This window comes from Vespula pensylvanica, chromosome 1 (assembly GCF_014466175.1).
Source record: "Vespula pensylvanica isolate Volc-1 chromosome 1, ASM1446617v1, whole genome shotgun sequence".
Taxonomy (NCBI): Eukaryota; Metazoa; Arthropoda; class Insecta; order Hymenoptera; family Vespidae; genus Vespula; species Vespula pensylvanica.
Window position 1 is genome coordinate 2,856,271 of NC_057685.1, and position 19,661 is coordinate 2,875,931.

A 19,661-nucleotide genomic window follows, 5' to 3' on the forward strand; every position below is an offset into this window, starting at 1 on the left:
TTAGTAGTAGCGTCGAAGCGCTGCCAGTCGAGCGGTCAAACCGCACCCAACGTGACGCCACGCCAGGTGGCTATCGCGAACGTCCACCCTCGTCTTCTGGAAGAAAAAAAAAAAAAATCTTGTTTTTCTTCCTTTAAAATTCGATCCAACAACGTTAGTACCAGGTCACCAAACTCTTCGATCATTATTCTAGAGTGAGATAAACTTAACGATCGGCGTCATTAAGGAGAACGCTAAAGAAGACGCTATAGACGCTTTCTCTGTCTCTCTTTTTCTCTCTTTCTTTCTTTCTTTTCCTTCGATTCTTTAAGAAGAAATACAAGTGATTAAAAGTAGCAAAGGAAAGGACAAGGATAATCCGATTGCGTTGCTCTTTTTTACCTTTCTCTTTTGCTCTCTCTCTCTCTCTCTCTCTCTCTCTCTCTCTCTCTCTCTCTTTCTCTATCTCTATCTATCTATCTCTTTTTTATATTTTTATTTGTGTCATCTTCTTCAAGAGAAGGAAAGTTAACGTTCGAATTAAAACGATCGTGTGTGCTCGTAATAGTGGTGGTTGTAGGTAGTGTTAGTGCATTGCGCACGTGGAGTATCAAGTATCTTTTATTTATTTATCTTTTTCTTTTTTAATCGTCTTTCTACCGATATGTCGAAGAGGCATCGTAGATCGATGCTCGATCTTTCCATTCACGGTGGATCGAGAAAACATGTACGTCGTTAGACTTTTTCAAATACTAGATTGCAAAGTGAGACTTTCTATGTTTCGAGAAAAGAGTATCCATCCAATCCATCCATCGCTAGAGTTCACGAAGTACGCCTGAGTTCACTCTGAAGCATAACGTAACTGTTCTCCAGAAGAGCGCTGTGCCTCGTTAAATTCTCTTCGATAACGATCTCACGAAGCAGCTCGAACAAGAGAACTCGAAAGGTTCCATGAAGGACAAACAAACGTCGAGGGAAAGTATACTACCGTTCTAAGCGTTGTCCGTGAGGAAAGAAAAACGGAGTACTCGATTTATCGTAGATCGATATCGAGCAGATTTTAAAGTATCGTTAGGTCTTTGTATACCTGGGGAACCTAAAGAATCGCGAAAAATAGAAATCTTTTCGATTGAAAAGGTTAGAGTGATCGAGAAGATCTATATCGAATTGATTTGGAATGGAAATATCTTTAGATGTCCGAGTAAATTTCAAGTGTTAAATAATCAAGAGAAACATTAGAGAAAAGTTAGAGATCTTTTTTCTTAAACTGTACGATCATAGTTTGTCTAACGAGAGTGTACCATGATCGTTTCGTGATCGATGATTCATAGAGCGAAACTTGGACGTTTCATAGACTCATCCCATACAGGGAAAAGAATTTTTCGTTGATCCTAGCTTCCCTACATGATTCTTACAAAGATGAATCTTTTTTTATTGGTATTTTCAATCTCGAGTTTTACTATCCTCGTCGATGGCCAATTACGAGAGAGTACCGAACAGAACTCGATTTATTACACGGAACCTGCATTGGTTAACTCGAATAACACTGGGAACAATTACGACGGATTTACCGAGTTACATGGTGTTAGAATCGTAAGAGGACAAAAAGTTTTGCAAAGAGTTAAGAATCCTTACTTGATCAGAGAGGATCTTTTCGTCGAAAAAGATGGAGAATTACTTATTGAAGCTGGAGTCGAAATACGTTTTGGTCCCATGGTTGGAATCACCGTTCGTGGCATCATTACTGCGAAGGTATATAACAATCAAATATTCATACAACGTTAACAATATTTTAGTTTCCATTAATCTAACTCATTATTCTCATAAATTTCTTGCGACGAAATATTTCATCGTCTTTCCCAATTTCATGGATATATATTATTTTACAATCTGTACTTTCAATACATTCGTAAATACGTATACTACATATTATACCATATACTATATATGTATGTGTAAAATATAGGGTGACTCAAAAGTTCCTAAACGATATTAAAATACAATTACTCTTTTTCGAGATTTTTTAAACTAATTTGTTTTATTTCTTTTTTTTTTATTTATTCACTTTTTCAAATTATAAAACTCTACAATACGAGCTTGAAAAATTATTAATCTGGTTACATGCCCAAGAGGTTTCGTTTAAAAGAAATAATTGATTTTTAAATTGATTCAAGAACTTTTAGTCCATTCTGTACCTTACACACGTAAACGTACATTACGTGTCAATGTGAATGAATATGTGAGTCATCTTACTAGTGTGTAAGAGTCCACTTTTATCGTCATCTTTAGTATATATTCCAATAATGAGTCGTGCCGCTAACGATTTTGGTTCTTGGAAAATTTCACGAGCACTTTTTTTCATTTAAATTATGATTTGCACACTACTACAGTGAAAGTAATAATAACAGGCTAGGTGCCATAGTAATATAAGTGACACAGGAAGAGATCGTAAAATTTTGGTTTCTTCTATTTTCTTTCTTTATCTACATTCTCTAATTTTTTTTTTTTTTTTTTTTTTTTTTTTTTTTTTTTTTTTTTTTTTTTTTTTTTTTTTTTTTTTTTTTCAAACAATAGTTACGACCAATAAAATTTTATTAGTCTACTTACCAGGCAAACGAATAATTTTTTCCTGCTAAAATTTAATCATTTTGTTACGTATTGTACAGGAAGAATAAAGAATGATTTTTTAACTTTGATCAAGTGCATTTACGAAATGGATGAATTTCTTATCAATGGGGTAATCTGTTATCGAGATAATATCGAGAATATTGCTATATAAAATCGATAGTATGAATGAAATGTATCGAGAAATATTGACTTTTTTTTTTTTATTACTATACATCAAATAATTTTTATTATTAGATCGCTGAAAAAGTTCTTAGGTTTGATGTTAAAAGTCAATTATCCTTTTTCGAGACCTTTTAAGCTAATCTTTTTTTTTTTTATCGAATTGTACATTTACAAAACTAATTACAAGCCTAAGAAGTTTCGAAAAAGAGTAATTGATTTCTAAAATCGGCCTATATATATATATATATATATATATATATATATATATATATTTTTATTTTTTTATTTTTATCTTATATATACTTTTTATTTTGTAAAAAAATGTTATCGAGATAATATCAAGACAATAAATAAATAAATAAAATCGATAGCGAATAATTATCGTAAAAAAATATTGATTTTGATTGATTTTTTTTTTTTTTTTTTTTTTTTATTATTGTTAGACTCTTTTTTCGTAAAAAATATTTGTGATCATTGACCTGAAGATCAGACAGGATATACCAGTAACGTAATTCGATGAAGCTAGTTCCATTCTTAAATACACCTTTCCGGTGTAATAATCATAATCGGTTGTGTTCTGGAATATCATCGGATTGTTTCGACTTTCGTTACGCGCTACTTCTTCTTGTCGGTATCGCTACAGTTTCTCTCTTTCTCTCTTTCTCTTTCCGTCTGTCTCTTTCTCTTTCTTTCTTTCTCTTTCTGTCTGTCTGTCTGTCTCTTTAACGACAAAACTCACTTTACGAGCTTCCGCAACAACGGAAATAACGAAAAATAATTGTTGAATCGTTTTTTCTTTTCTTTCTTTTTTGTTTTTTTCTCACTACAATTTACAATGCAAAAAATAGAATGTCAATAGTGACAATTAACAATTGCAGTCTCAAATGTTTGTGAAAAGAAATGATAACTATTCGTTGCAGTTAGAATTGATTATCTTGTTGCAATCAATAAGAACAATTAAATATAGTTAAAAAAAGAAAGAAAGAAAGTATAAATTATAATAAAAGGAGAAACTTATTATGAATATGATCTGCAAGAGCATTTAAAATTTATTATTGTTACTTATTAGACAATGAGATTGACGAAATTTAAATTAAGAAAGAATGTTAATTGAAAGAGGAATTTGTTATAAATATTATTCACAAATTCAATGAAAATTTATTATTACTTATTAAACAATGGGAATTAATAAAATCTCATTTAAAAAAGAAAGATACAAATTAAAACAAATGTTAAATTTAAATAATAATGTACAATTAATCAATTGTTATATACACGTAAATATACCGTTACGTTTTGTCTAGTTTTTTGTGATTTTCTCCTCTCTTTCTCTCTCTCTCTCTCTCTCTCTCTCTCTCTCTCTTTCTCTATCTTCCTTTCAATTCTCTTGTTAATTGTCATCCGGTAAAAATGACACGATGCGCTTAGAACGTGTTTGTCGAAGGTCATCAAATGACCGGACATACCACGAATAAGTAAGCGAATCTACTACTATCATGCGTTAAATACAAAATTACGATTCTTATTATACAATGTGGTCATAAATGTTATTAACTTTTAATCGGTTGTAACGAACACAAGTACTTACTTGTGAAAGGGTCGAGTTCGCTTCGCTTCGTTCTCCCTGTTATAATATCACGATCCTATACTATGGTTCTATACATCCATTGAATATAAATTTGCAATGCTCTCGGGATTAATTTTTTATGGTGTATAATAGTAACAGACATGGATGATCTTTCGTCATCGTTTATCAGTTTTCTCGGATCAATTTTCATCCTATTCGATTTGTAAATTTATTTCATATGTTCGATAAAAAAATTACATTTTTTTTACATCTCTATATTTATTACATTATGATTTTTTTATATTTTTATATTTATTATATTATGATTCTTTTTATATATTTATATAAAAAATAATCATAATAAAATTCTATTATTTTTCTGTATCTATTTAATTATATGAATTTATTCCTTATTTTTTTCTTTTCTTTTCTTTTCTTTCTTTTTTTTTTTTTTTTTTTTAATATTTCTGAACTGGAAAAAAAAACGACTTCGAAATTATTTATCTAATATAATTATATTATAAATTATTTTCTTGCAACTTCTGAATTATAATTTCAAATTAAAAATAATTGATCCGATTAATCTTATAAATTAGTTTTGAAATTTTCTAATAGTTTTGTAAGTTATAAGTGAGCTATAAACGTAAATTAAAAATTAATTATTAATTAGTGCAAAATCAAAATTCTTTTATATATATATATGTGTGTGTGCTTTTTATATTACATTTTTAGACTTGAATTGTTAGATTTTTGCGAGATACAAGTACGACAAAAGAAACAACGCGTGGCTAATCGCTTGATTAAGTACGTGATGGGAAGAAACTCGGAGGCATGAATGAGTGAATCAGCTCGAAAACATTGCCCTCGTACGTAGTGCGTTTCGGGTCATGGATCAACAGACGGTTCTTGTGTGCACGTTGTTAACCCTTGACCTCAGTAATCCTCTTATACTCAGGAACAGGGCAAGATCTTTGCCCGTATTCCCTGAGGAATCTAAAGATCTGTTTCTCGTTACTTTCGGAAGAAATCATAAAAAACTGTTGAACTCAGTTTTCACTTTGTCATCGTTTAATATCCTTATAAGTTTGACTACTCTCACGTTTCTAGAATATACTTTTTATTTGATAAGTCTAAAACAGAAATTCTTCGCTTTCTTTTATGACGATTTTTCATTGAACGAAGAAATAAATTCGTTTAATTTGGAATGAAAAAAAAAAAAAAATAGAAATTAATGAAAGATCCAATAGGATTAGCTTTTGTGAACTAATCTGTATTCAAATAAGCGATATTTAATCCGTCTTATTACACGATTTAGTTTCTATATTGTTAAGATTTAGTCTTTATATTAGTTATAAGAAATTTTTATGGAAACAATTTTTGTTCTGTTCTATTACATGATTAAGTGTTTACATTGTCAAGTATTGGATTTATAAAATGTAATCATTCTTGATCTGTTATATTACACGATTTACTTTCTAGATCGTATTTTATCTAGTAAACTATATATTGAATTTCAGGGAGAGCCAGAAGCCCCGATCGTATTTACTTCAGCGGAAATGGGTATCGAATCGACACCTGTTGAATCTCCAGCTATCGTACGGCTGGTTGATGGCCCATCTCCGTTGGAAGGAAGATTGCAACTATTTCATCAAGATCAATGGCGTTCCGTTTGTACCAATTCGCGAAAGTATGTTTTATTTTGTTAAAGAAAAAAAAAAAAGAATCAAAAATTCAACGCTTAAATTTTTCCCTTTCACGTTCACTATGAATAATTAAATTTTTAGTTGGACTCGAGCAGATTTAGAGACAGCGTGTAGGCATCTTGGTTTTCAAGGTGGCCGATGGTGGTCCTGGATCGATCGTCAATGGCCAGCTAAACCACGTTTATTATATGAACAACCACGTTGTCGTGGAACCGAATCTTTTCTGACGCATTGCGAGGGTTGGTCCGAGAGACAACTCGGTGGTGGAGTTTGTGGTAAATTTATACGTCTCAATTATATATTTTTGAAAAAAATTATTGATCATGTACTATACACGTAATGTCATGTATATGTATATGTTATATAGTATCATGTGTTTTACTCATACTTGTACTATTATTATAATAATACATATGGAGAGAGTACTGCAATAAACGTATACTATAAATAGAAAGTACATAGTATGTATATAATATTATAAGTAGTATATAGTATAAACACATGTAATATATTATTATATAATTTATGATGATTTTACAAGCATTTAAAAATATACATTTTATTATAAAAATAATTCAAATTATTTATCAATTTAAAAAAATCTATTTAATTATCAGACTATCATCCGGATCTTGGCTTATCTTGTTTACCAAGACATGATGGATCCACCAAAGCTATTAAACACTGGCGTGGTATTAGATTCGAAGGAGCTCTTTACGATCGACCATTGATTCAAGAAAATACTCTCTATGTAAGAAGATCTAAATCAATTCTACGACACGTGATCATCCGGTGAGTAAGCTCGTTCTTTAATAAATTTTTTCCTTTCTAGATTATATGTAATATGTCCTATTGTATTTCCAGTTACGCTGGTACTGGTAGAGATTATAACGTTACATCGGCATTAGAAGTCGATGGTGTTCCACCTCGAATGGAATCGATATCTGTTCTTAACTCTGCTTTCACGGGTATTAATGTCACTACACCTGAAGCTCCTGTTGTGTTAACTAATTGTACTGTGAAAAAAAATAAAGGTACATTTCTTTTTTCTTTTTCTCTTTTTAATGAACAAACTTAATTATTAATATAAATTACATATTAACATATAATATACAAAGAATATATAAAATTATGTATATTTATAGAGAAGAGATTTATAGATCTTATTAATTTATTTTTACAGATTTATAAATCTCCATAAAATATAAATCTATAAATCTATAAAATTTATAATATCTAAATATTATATATTATATAGTATAGCAATATAAAGATGTATAAATCTATAGAGTATACATTTATAAAAAATAGAGTACAAAAAATAGTCAATTAAAAAATTTTTACAAACAGTAGTATGGTGTTCAAATAAATTAAATATTGGAAAATTAAAATTGTGATAGAATGCTTTGTTTTTTTGATGAAATTGATTTTTTTTTTTTTTTTTGTTTTTTTTTGATTATACACAGGCTATGGAATTTACGTAAATAGTTCAGACGGCATGGCACACATAGATGAATGTTCGATACAAGAGAACGGAGCAGATGGAATAAAATATATTCACCATGACGAAAGAACGGAAGATAAGCTGGATAGGACAGGCATTTTTGATTTGTGTACTTTTCCAAGTACAACTAGTCAAACTTTTCCAGTGACGATATCCATGGAACAAAGTAAATATACACCCAACACGAAACGTTGTCCACAAGTAAGTATTTATTGAACAAAATCTTACAACTAATGAAGCTCGAGAATGTATTTTCTAACAAAATTTTATGATTCAGCATATTTTCACACGGCCGGGTCACGTTCTGACTCTACACTTTTTACAAATGCGAACGGACCGTAACGACAGTGCGGTTATTGAGGTTTACGATGGGATTAGTGGCACGGAAAAAATGTTAGCTAGTGTTAGAATCAGAAATAATACGTTGCCTCAAAGTGTTACGTCTACTAGACAAGATTTGTATATTAAATTTATTGCCCAGCCACGTACAAATACGATTGCTTTCGTCAGATTATCATCAGGATACAGTTAGTAAATTGAATTAAAAAAAAGAAAAAGAAATTAAGACAAATTACGAATATTAGAGAAAAGCAGTCTATCATTTTTTATCTTTCAGAAAAAACATATGATCTCAACGTGACAGGTAGCACAATTGCAAGTAATAACGGTCGTGGTATAGTAGCAGAAAAATTAAGATCGGCTCTTCACATTCATGAGACGTCAATATCTAGTAACGAACATGCCGCTGGTGTACATGTGTTATATGGTACAGCGGATGTCAATGTAACAGGCAGCCGAATTTCCTTTAATCAAGGAGACGGTATAAATATCACCGTTACCGGTGGAAACCGCAACGTATCAAGAACAAGCATTTCTTCTAACAGCGGATATGGATTTGCCTTGTGGCTTAATGATAGTTCAAGCACGGAGTACGTTTATTTCAATCAAACGACTGTGGTTGAATATTCACAGATATTTCGTAACAAGGATATAGGTGTCTTGGTAATAGAAACAATTTCGTACAAAATTATTTGAAGACCACACAAGTTATTTACTCGTAATGAGGTTTTATATATATATTTTTTCTTTTTTCCGCATAGGTTGGTAATTCAACTGGAGATTCTTATGTTAACGTGACAGGCAATTCGTTTAATACCAGCATGGATACAGCATTGCAAGTGGAATCCAGTTGGAAAGTAAACGAAGGAACGTTGAAGTTACAAATTGGTCATAACTCTTTTGTGCAAAATAAAAAATTAGGTATCAAGTTGAGTCCAGCACTTAACTTAAATGCTTTTATCGAGTACAATCAATTCAGGGAACATTCTAATGGTGGAATATTGATTAAAAATCCACTCTACGAAATTTTTAATATTCTACCAACAAACATCACTATCAGATACAATGAGTTCTATGGGAATCGTGGTGCTTTCGTTGTTAGCATCGGTCTTTCACCTTACAGCGACGTACAGAATTTATTATTTACGAAAAACTTCTTACGAGAGAATCGCGTAAGAGAATTATTTGATAATGGTGATGTTGTAACGTCCAGGCTTGTTCCACGTTCTCGAGTAGCCGCTGTTGTTGTCGTTTCTTCGAGCAATGTGAAAGTTTTTCGTAATATTCTACATAATCCCGAATCGCCTTACGAGATTGGTTCGCATTTGGAAGATCAAAGTAAGATTATAAATTGTACGTTCAATTGGCTCGGATTTACGGAAGAGAATAAAATATTTGAAAGACTGTTTCACAGGTATTAAATATATCTCAAGGAATAATTTATGATAAATTTGTCCTTTTTGTTTCATCAAATTACTTGCTAAATTTTTGTTTGTTTTTCTCTTTATAGAAAAGACAGATATACTCTTGCTAAGATCGAATATATTCCTTATCTACTTCATAGTAGCAATCCTGCTGCAAATACGATTATCTCGAATCCAATGTTCGTTCCAAGATTTGTAACACCCGATACAAATTTGGTCGGTGGTGAAGTCGACGGTCAAGAAGTGTTAAAACCAGGAGAGTACATCGTAGAACGTGATATCAACGTGAGACCAGGTGGCAAGTTGGTGTTACAATCTGGTGTTACTCTACGTTTTCCTCCAGCTGTAGGAATGATGGTAGCCGGTCAATTGGATGCACGTGGAAAACGGCCAAGCGATATTCGATTTACTTTGAAGGAAGATATTTCTATGGAGTCACAGAATTCTAGTATCTTGGAAGAGACACCTCAATCTTCTCCAATGGATTCTATACCAGTGAGATTGTTAGGAGGTAAAACGAATTTAGAAGGAAGATTACAGGTAAGAATCCTTATATATTGTAACGATTATCGCTTATTGTTTGTGAAACATTATGTGTGAAAAAGAGTATAGTATAAAAATAGAATAGAGTTTACACGATCGTATCGCATGATAACAAAGAACCATTGTGTGTATGTGGGTCTATATTTTTCTTTTATTTCTTTAAAAGGTTCGGATAGGTGAAAAATGGGGCACCGTTTGTAACTACGGATGGACAATTCTCGATGCATCCATTGTTTGTCATCAACTAGGCCTCACGCTTGATCCAGATAATTGGTTCATAGAACGCTCGCAAATTCCCAACGCAGGAATCAACGAGGACATCCTTCTTACGAACGTACGTTGTACCGAGGGTGACAACGATATTTCTAAATGTAGAGCAGAGACGATAGTAGACTTTGAGAATTCTTGTACACACGATAACGACGTAGGTGTGAGATGTTCCGAACCAGCATGGGCTGGTTTAAGATTAGGTCCTTTGGCTCAGAGAAGCGATTTACAATACGTAACTATCGAAAAGGCTGGCTTGTTGGATTATACAACGAACTTGTTCAAGTCAGGTAAAGTGTTTCATTGAAATTAATATTGCTTTTATTAGAAAAATTAATGTGATTAATTATTGTAGCTTTACAAATCGATTTCGCGAGACATTCGTTGGAAGGTGTGAAAATTGTTAACAATCTCCAAGATGGCTTGGGTATTTTATATTCTGACATATATTCAGCCGATGCCGTAAATACAATTAGAAATTGCGAATTTTCTCAAAATGGTGGAAGCGGTATAAGTTTCAAACAACTTGGCATGCGCGTGATCAATTCTAGAATAGAAAATAATAAAGTAGCAGGTGTTAGACACAATCCTGCTTTATCTGCCGTTCAACAAAGAGAGTTGGCTGGATGGTTTGCTCGTTTAGCAGAATATTCAACAGAATCCTCATACGATCCAATAATTATACCACAAGCTGAGACGAAAATTAATCTTGATAATTGGCAGACCAAGTATATCATTACCGATAGAGTGAAAGGCGAGTCGTTGCATCAGTTTATCGAGATCACGGTAAATAAACGTATACTTGTTGATCATTAATAAATACTGGAACACATTTATTAAATTCTTTATATATGTATATATGTATATATATATATATATATATATATATAATTACAGTGCACTCCTGGTTATGTCATTGGTATACAATTATTAAATCCGATAGAAAATCGCAGTACGGAAGAGATTACAATACACGATTCGCAAGATATTTATCAGAAAAGAAACATTTGGCACATGAAACGTAATCTAACAATTTTTCCTGTCGCCTCTAGTTCGTTTGCTGTTATATTGGAATACGAGAGTGGTGAAAGTGCTCTTGGAGGTGCCGTTATAGTAATTTCATCGTTATTAGCACCAGTTCAAGTATGTTTGTTATTTTCTATATTAAAAAAAAAAAAAAAAAAGTAATATCAGCTATTTAATCTCTTTATTTATATCAATTTATATTCAACAGAACACGAAAAATAAAATAATTAGTGGGCCAATACCTTCGTTGATCGTATCCAAGACAAAAATCAAGGGTAACAGAAAAGGTGTATTAGCTTCTTATTACAATCGTTATATAGACGAAGTTGGTGATCATTTTCTACGAAAGGCCAACGAGACGATACAATTCGTCGGCTGCGAAATTTCACATAATCAAGAAGAAGCGATTTACGTTCATTCGCCTCATTGGAACATTTATGAGATTGACTTATCCGAGATCGCTATTCATTTGAACGATACTTTGATCACCGATAACGGGAAAGGAATATCACAATTCAGTCGTGACGCAAGACACTCGAATAATCTCTTTCATTGGATAATGCAAGATAGTACGATCGAAAGAAACCGTGCTGGAGGTTTCGAAGTCACTTTGCCCGATGTCTGGCAATATAATGAAAATTTCACTCATACTCTTTACTTCGATAACAATACTTGGCGTGACAACGATCAGTTTAGCTTCGTGATCGATGGACATTTTGCTACGTTGAACGTGTCACACAATCGTTGGGATGGAAATCGTTGTAAAAACGGTCTGATATCGATTCGCGGTATGGAGAAAAAAATAAAGATGAATAACAATAGAATCGAAGCTAACAACGGTGCCTACATGGTCGAATTCAAGGCCAACAGTCAATCAGAAATTTTGGGTGACGTTACTGCACGCTTTTATTTCAATGAGATCAAACGAAATCGACACGATAATTATGCCGTGGGATCACGTAGATCTTACGATGGTCCTAGTTACGTAGTTGGTTTTCACGGTATACAAAAGGTTCGAGTCAATAGAAATCTTTTTGGCGATAATTCTATGGATTACGAGCTTCTTGCTGGTATCAGAACTGCGAAGATTAATAATGGAGTCGATGTTTCCGAAAATTGGTGGGGTACTTCCGACGATGCTGTTATTAGGTCATCTATAGATCTTTATTTTTAATATTAACTCTCCTATGATTAACAATATATAATTAACTTGTGACATATTACAGACGTAGGATTTTCGATTTCGACGATTGGAACAATCACGCTGTAGCCAATTATCGACCCTACTTGATGAGCGACTCCTTAGACGCATCGATTTCAGCATCATGGCAAATCGGAGTGGAAGTTAATTTGGATAACTTGGGTGGTCGAATAATCGAAAGTTTAACATTGTATTCGAGAACGGAACCATACGTGATCAAATCCGATCTAACTATCATGCCACAAGCTACGTTACATATTCATCCAGACGTGATCATGGAATTTTCACCTAACGTTGGTATTTTGGTACTTGGTACATTGAAAGCTATCGGCATGCCTGGCCATGAAATCATTATGAGACCTATCAAACGTAATGCTACGGTTCCATTATCAGTTATTCCAATATCAGCACCTATGAGAACTTCTAACAAACTTGTTTCAATGTCTGACGATATGATTCGTTTATGCAAAGATACTCGTTGCTCTTCTTCTTATAACGAAGGTACAAATTAGGCCTTCTTTTCTCTTTATATAACATACGATTTAAAGACAAGTTATAAATTTGTTTCTTGCGAGCTTATGAACGTATTTTGTTTTAGGATTCGTAGAAGTTTTTAATAAAACGACACTACAATGGATTCCAATTTGTGACGAACGTTTCACTGAACGTAACGCTCAAGTAGCTTGTCGACAACTCGGTTATGATTCTTTAAACGTATATGTATCCTATGATCGTAGATATGAATTACATCCTGGCTCATTGACACGTGTCTGGTCTTGGCCAGAACCATTACAAGTATTTATGTTTTCATTTTGACTGTCTTTTTCATACGAATATATGAAAAAGAAAATGAAACAATGTGTCATTCAATTTTAACGTTCCTTTTTCTTAGTGCTCTGGAAACGAAGAGAATCTCGAAGAATGTCAAATCCGATTGAACGGTCAATTCTTTGGACATCGACACGAATGCCATTGGGATGGACAATTCGTTTTTCTTCACTGTGGTAAAAGAAACATTGACGATGATTATGATTATTGGGCTGGTATACGAATAGCTAATAGCGAATTTGAACATCATCTTTATGAACATCGCATTCATGATGTTGTCACTCATGAAACAATTAGAAGGGTTGAATCTGTATTGAAGTATATCAATATCACTGGAGCTGGTATTTTGCATAATGAAAAATCTGCTGCTTTGCAATCGATCATGAAATCACCTACGATCATGCACGTTAATATAGAACGTAGTGCTTATCATGGTATAAATGTTATATCACCGACTCATACAGTAAGTATAAGTATACTCTATATAAATTTCTATCGATTATGTTCAAATGAATTTATATATTTGTATATATATATATATATATATATATTTTTTTTTTCAGGTCGACTTGTTGTTTAATACTATTAAGAATGTTCTTGGAAATGGAGTCAATATACTTTCTTTAACTGGCGAGGGTCGAGAAGCTGATGAAAGTTCATTCACACCAATCAAAGATCTAAATGTTCCTTATCATTTGTTCAGTATGATCGATATTTGTGATACTGCAAAAGAAATAATGATTGAGGAACGTGTTATTATATACTATAGATACGATAATCATCCAGTGAATTGCGTGAAGATTTTCCGTAGTCCTTATAGAACCAAACCATTTGGTTTCAGGTGAATTATAATATAAAATTTATTTCGACATAATCTAAGTCAATAATGAATACAGTTGTAAATTATTTTTCTTCTTCACAGACTTCTACAATTCAATCTTTTTAATTCCACTGGAAAGCCAGGTCGAGCAGATGGTATCACTTTGTATGATGGAGACATTTACAATGTTACTGCTAAAGTAATAGGTCATCTTGAAGTTGACAGTCCTCACGAGAAGAAATTGTTTAAAACTCGTGAACCAAGTCTCAGTGTAAGACTTTTCGCAAATGGTGCAAGTAACACACATGGTTTTATTGCAGAGATTGTAACTCTTCCAATTTCTGCTATTGGCTTCAGTAAGTAAAAAAAAAAAAAAAAAAAAAGATAGAAAGGAAAAGACTAATTAAAATTATAATTAATTACATAACTATATGAGACTAATTAATTATATTCCAAAATTTCTTTAGATCGAGATGTACAACACAATATCTCATATTCAGTTATTTCCAATTGTCGAGAAGGTGCTGTTAAATATGCAAGTGCTGGCGAAGTAAATGCAATAATGACTCTTGAACGTAATCAATTCACAAATAATTGTGAAAAACTTTATGGTAACTTTTCAACTTGTAAATCAGCGATATGGTTAGACGTTCAGAATACACAATCATTATATTTTAGAGTAAGTACTGATTATAGGATTTGAATTATCATGCAATGTTAAATAAAATTATATTGTATAATAAATATGTTTTATATTCATAGAATAATTTGGTGCGTCAAAATCAAGGTGGACTCTCCATCCGAGCTGACTCAAGAGGATCTGCTACTTCTTTGAAAGGCTGGATTCATAATAATCTTTTTGCAGAGAATTTTAATAAACCTGCTCTGTGAGTATTACTTAACAATATATATATATATATATATATATATATATATATAAACATTGTAGAAAAATAATAATTATTATTTTATCCTAGATACGTCGAAGGTCGTCACAGTAGTCCTTATCAAGAGATAACGATATACAGAAATTACTTCACGAAAAATAATGCTCCCTATTGTAACAATATCGTTTTAAAACAAGTGGTCAGCAATATGAGCTTAAATTATCTTCATGCTAATCTTGGTTTACATCTTCTTGAAATTTCGGGATTCGAACGTGTACGTTTACCGATATATCAAAGCACTTCTCATAATGGATTCTATAAGTGAGTAATCAATAAACTATGTAAACAAACATTCTATTTTATACTGTCGATTCATGAAAAAATTACTTTTTAGAAACTATGCAGTTGATCGAGAAGGACGTAGTACTATTATTGCTGGTACTCCAGGACAAAGATATGTTGATAACGTTTTCTTTAATCCTGATAACGATTATGAAATACTTACTATAAATAGATCACAGTAAGGATTCATAACATATCTATATATAATTATTAAAAAAAAGAAACGAAAAATATTTTACATGTTGTAATTATTTTTTTTTTTTTTTTTTTTTTTTTTTTTTTTAAGGGAATTAGAAATGTGGAGATCTCATGTAGACGCTCGTTACAATTGGTGGAGTTACAACGAAACCTTGGCCGTAGCTGGAAGAATTCGAGATCGTGGTGATTCTTCAGAATTGTTACAGGTTGATTATCAACCTTTCCACATAAACAATAAGTCCGTGTTAAGTGGTAAATGTCCACCTGCTTGGGACTTAGTTGGTGATACTTGTTACATTTATATCGGTGCACCAATGGACTTTTACAGTGCACGTGATTTTTGTCGTGTAAGTATTTTTCACAAATTGTAATTGTTGATCTATTAAAATCAAAAGTAATAGATAAATAGAAATGATTTTGTTGATTTCTAGGGAGCAAACGCATCGATGCCTTTCATCATGGGTGATTATTTAGAACTTTGGAGATTTTTAAAAAAACAACAAGAACGTTTTGATTATTCTGAACGTGTTTGGGTTCAACAACTCGAACGTGTTGATCAATGTACTATTTTTACTTATCAAACTATCGAGGTAGATTATTGTGCTCAACCTAATCCTTTCCTCTGTGAAATTGGTACGTATATAAAATCATTAATAATACTTTCTAATTTATAAAACCAGTCAGATGATATTGAAAAGACTTATGCATGATTTATAGATCCTAAAGTTTACATCGATCCACTCTCATGGAGAAAGGATATCGTTGCTGTAGGAGTATTGGGAGCTTTAGGTGTAGCATTGGCTTTGTTAACAGCTGCCATTGTATTATGGGTGTCTAAATCGAAAAAACGAAAACTCGAACGATTAGAAAGGCGAAATTCTATTCGTCAATCTTTGCATTCTCTACGGTCAGTTGGTTCAACGTCTGGATTTACAGAATTGGCTTATCGGCGAAAACCTATTGCAGTAAGTGAGATTATCATTAATCTTCTTTCAATCGAACAACACTTTCCACATATTATACTTTATTTTATAGACGAAACAATCAACGGACACATTAAACTCCAAATCGTTAGATTACAAAAGGATGCTTAACGGTGGAAGTATAGACTCTATGGACAAATCTCAATTAAATTCTTCCATGGAAGATAATCAAAGTTATGACGTATACGAGGCACATAATCCACGATATTCTCCAAGTACAAGTGACTTTAAGAATACCGTACAAACTTACTCTACTGCACAAAGTACAGAAAATCCAGTATTCGACTTGACCTATCGTAACGAGGGCTTTCGGAATCATTCAACATTTGCTTCAAGAAACAACAGTGACTGGCCATTGGATAGTACCACTGATGCTGTACCTGAAAATAGTCAAAACACTGATAATGTTAACGAAAGTTCTTACCTCAACAATGCTTCTACGTTACCTTTACACTCGAGTCTAGCCTTGACAGACTCCATGAGTGAATTAAAGCGTGACATTGAAACTACAGCTGGTTATGGACAAGTGGATTATGATAAAATTCGTAACTACGATACAGCAACTTTAACACCGAGTCAAGCATCCGAACCTGTTCCTGAATATCCATCAGACTTCAATCCTCCTCTTCCACCTCATCCTTATCATTATGATCAAGAAAGTCGACCAAGAAGCGAAGCTCTTCTCGAAACAAATTTAGATATCGGTGAAGAGAAACCTCTTCGTTCCAAGAGCGAAGTTTTATTAGAAACAAATCTCGATTCGTTTTTGGTAAGTGAACCAACCGAGCTGACTCAACTCTCAGCTGGTGCACGAAGCAAGAGTCAACCTTTGGAGACAGCTATGTAGAAACCCTAATCGAGTCATCTATTCGCGAATTTACGCGAGAATATGAGACTGTAAGAATTTTGTTACCTCGTTTACCTTACGAATAACACGTTCACTAAAGCTTTCACATCGAACGAAAGCATCTTATCAAACGTTGGTACTTGAGTAAAAAAAAAAAAAAATCTTTTCGTGTGATCTTCCTCGAGTGAAAGTGCGGTGCAATATAACAATTGCATTTTATAAATGATAATAATATTAATAGTAATAATAATAATAATAATAATATTAATAGTAATAATACAATTATAAAGAGATCTCAATACTCGAACGTCGTGTTGTACCTTTGATCCTGATGATTTAGGATCAACGAACGATCGGATTTTCGCACGAATACATAGATTTGTGCAATGTGCCTTGTACTCTCGCACAGAAATTCTTTTTACTCCAAAGAAGACTTTTTTTTTTTTTCCTTGTTAGCTGAACTTGAACTCTTTTCTCTATGAGTTTATTATATATCAAGCATACTTGTCGTTCTCTGATTTAGCGAGTGAGTCGAACAATTTGAATGATGATACAAACGTTTTGTTTGTTAATAATCATCGAATATACATAATTTGTTATCAATTATTTAAGATTATGTTTGATTATTTTAATTTATGATCTAACCGAACAATGTCAAGAAATTAGATTACAATCGTATCTGACAAATATGTGACGTTTTTAAATCAAACGATCGATTTATAGATTGACACCGTATATTAACGTCTACGTAAAAGAATTTATGTAAACCTACGATGATTTTAATACTGCCAATCATGCCCAAAAGAGTTCTGCCTTCTCGATGAGTGAGAAACTCGCCTAAGTAGTCCAAATTGTGATACATAAACTCGAGCGAGTCTAAAGTAGTATACACTCTAGGTTTAATTATTAATTGTTAATTCACTCTTCGTTATATCATCAATTAAGAAAATGATTCATTGAACGAGTCTATTGTTAAGAAGGACTATATCATTCAATGCAAAATTATGACTATTTTTAACGAACAAAAATTGATAGGGTAGACTCGATTGGAAATAATCAAAATTTTTTCTTTTAATGAATAAGTTTGAAAATTTTATACATGTTTTATATAATTATATATATATATATATATGTGTGTGTGTGTGTATGTAGGTATATATTTGAACTTACCCGAATCATTTATTCGATGTGGTCCTTCTTAAGCAAAATGATGATCTCGTGAAAAAAAAAAAACATCATAAATATTGTAACTAAATAATCCGTCCGTTTGTTATAAGTTTATCTTGTGTGTAAAAGCACAAATTTGAGCGAGAATTATCTTTCTACGAGAGACATTATATATATATATATATTTTATATATATATATATATGTATATATATGTGTGTATGTATATGTATATATATATATGAGGTTCATTCGAAAATATCTTACTTAAAGTGAAACACATTTTAAAGTAAAAAAAAGTCACAAATTTTTCAAATGAACCATTATATATATATATATATTATATATAAATAATTAAATATTATACATATAATTATAAGATAATAGATTAACACAATGAAGTTAAACTTCATTCATTTCTTTCTTTTTCTTTTCTCTTTTACAATGAAACAGCGATATATCTATAATTGTATTACTTCCACGAAACTTACCTTTTACCTCTATTTTATATATGTATATGATTCGTATTAATTACATATATTTATATATCTATATATTTTTTCTCGATTCGTGGATTTTCACTATGCATGTGTATGCACGAAAAAAAAAAAAATAAGAACAAAAAATCGAGCTAAGACAAATGAACAAACAATAAATAAATAAATAAATAAATAAATAAATAAATAAATGAGATTTTTGCAATGAAAAATAGGAAGATCTATGTATATAACTTCATTTCATCCTGTCAATGTGGTTTATGGTATAACAAGAAAAAATCAAATGCTTTCAAAACAATATCGAATATATTAATATTAATATCGTCAATATAACATAATTATATAAATATCGAATTCAGGTTACTATTTTATCGTCGCCGTCCTGGCTGAGGCTGTAAACGAAGAAGGAGAATTGGCGATGATCAATTCGATTTGACGAAATCGCAAATTATTTGTGCGTCGGTGATTACGAGAAAGTGATCCAAGTAAAAAATTTTTGAATAAAATTTATTTATTGCATAATTCGTATAATTGGATTATCGCTATTACGAATTATGCAATGAACGATTTTTTTTTTTTTTTATTTTTTTACCTAGATCACGTTTCTACAATCACTGGCTCATTTATATGTAGATGATAGAGGATATGCACTATGTGCGACGTTATTTAAATTAAAAAGAAAAAAAAACAGGGCGTAGAAAGAGGAGAGAGAGAGAGAGAGAGAGAGAGAGAGAGAGAGAGAGAGAGAAT

The 19,661-nt window shown here is 32.0% G+C and overlaps 1 protein-coding gene across 1 annotated transcript; it reads left to right on the plus strand.

Moving 5' to 3' along the window:
* The first annotated feature begins 85 nt into the window (after window positions 1–85).
* LOC122636524 (protein bark beetle) lies at window positions 86–17,512 on the plus strand. The gene is made up of 27 exons (XM_043827832.1): window positions 86–1,731; window positions 5,854–6,023; window positions 6,121–6,314; window positions 6,657–6,831; window positions 6,904–7,073; window positions 7,506–7,744; window positions 7,821–8,070; window positions 8,160–8,545; window positions 8,644–9,296; window positions 9,393–9,846; window positions 10,016–10,406; window positions 10,472–10,902; window positions 11,014–11,259; window positions 11,351–12,291; window positions 12,369–12,844; window positions 12,942–13,138; window positions 13,236–13,634; window positions 13,735–14,012; window positions 14,094–14,347; window positions 14,459–14,670; window positions 14,754–14,878; window positions 14,969–15,199; window positions 15,273–15,398; window positions 15,507–15,765; window positions 15,850–16,051; window positions 16,136–16,383; window positions 16,454–17,512. Exons 1-27 carry the CDS (start codon window positions 1,384–1,386, stop codon window positions 17,246–17,248), a joined length of 8,850 nt encoding a protein of 2,949 aa, XP_043683767.1. The 5' UTR covers window positions 86–1,383; the 3' UTR covers window positions 17,249–17,512.
* The last annotated feature ends 2,149 nt before the right edge of the window (window positions 17,513–19,661 follow it).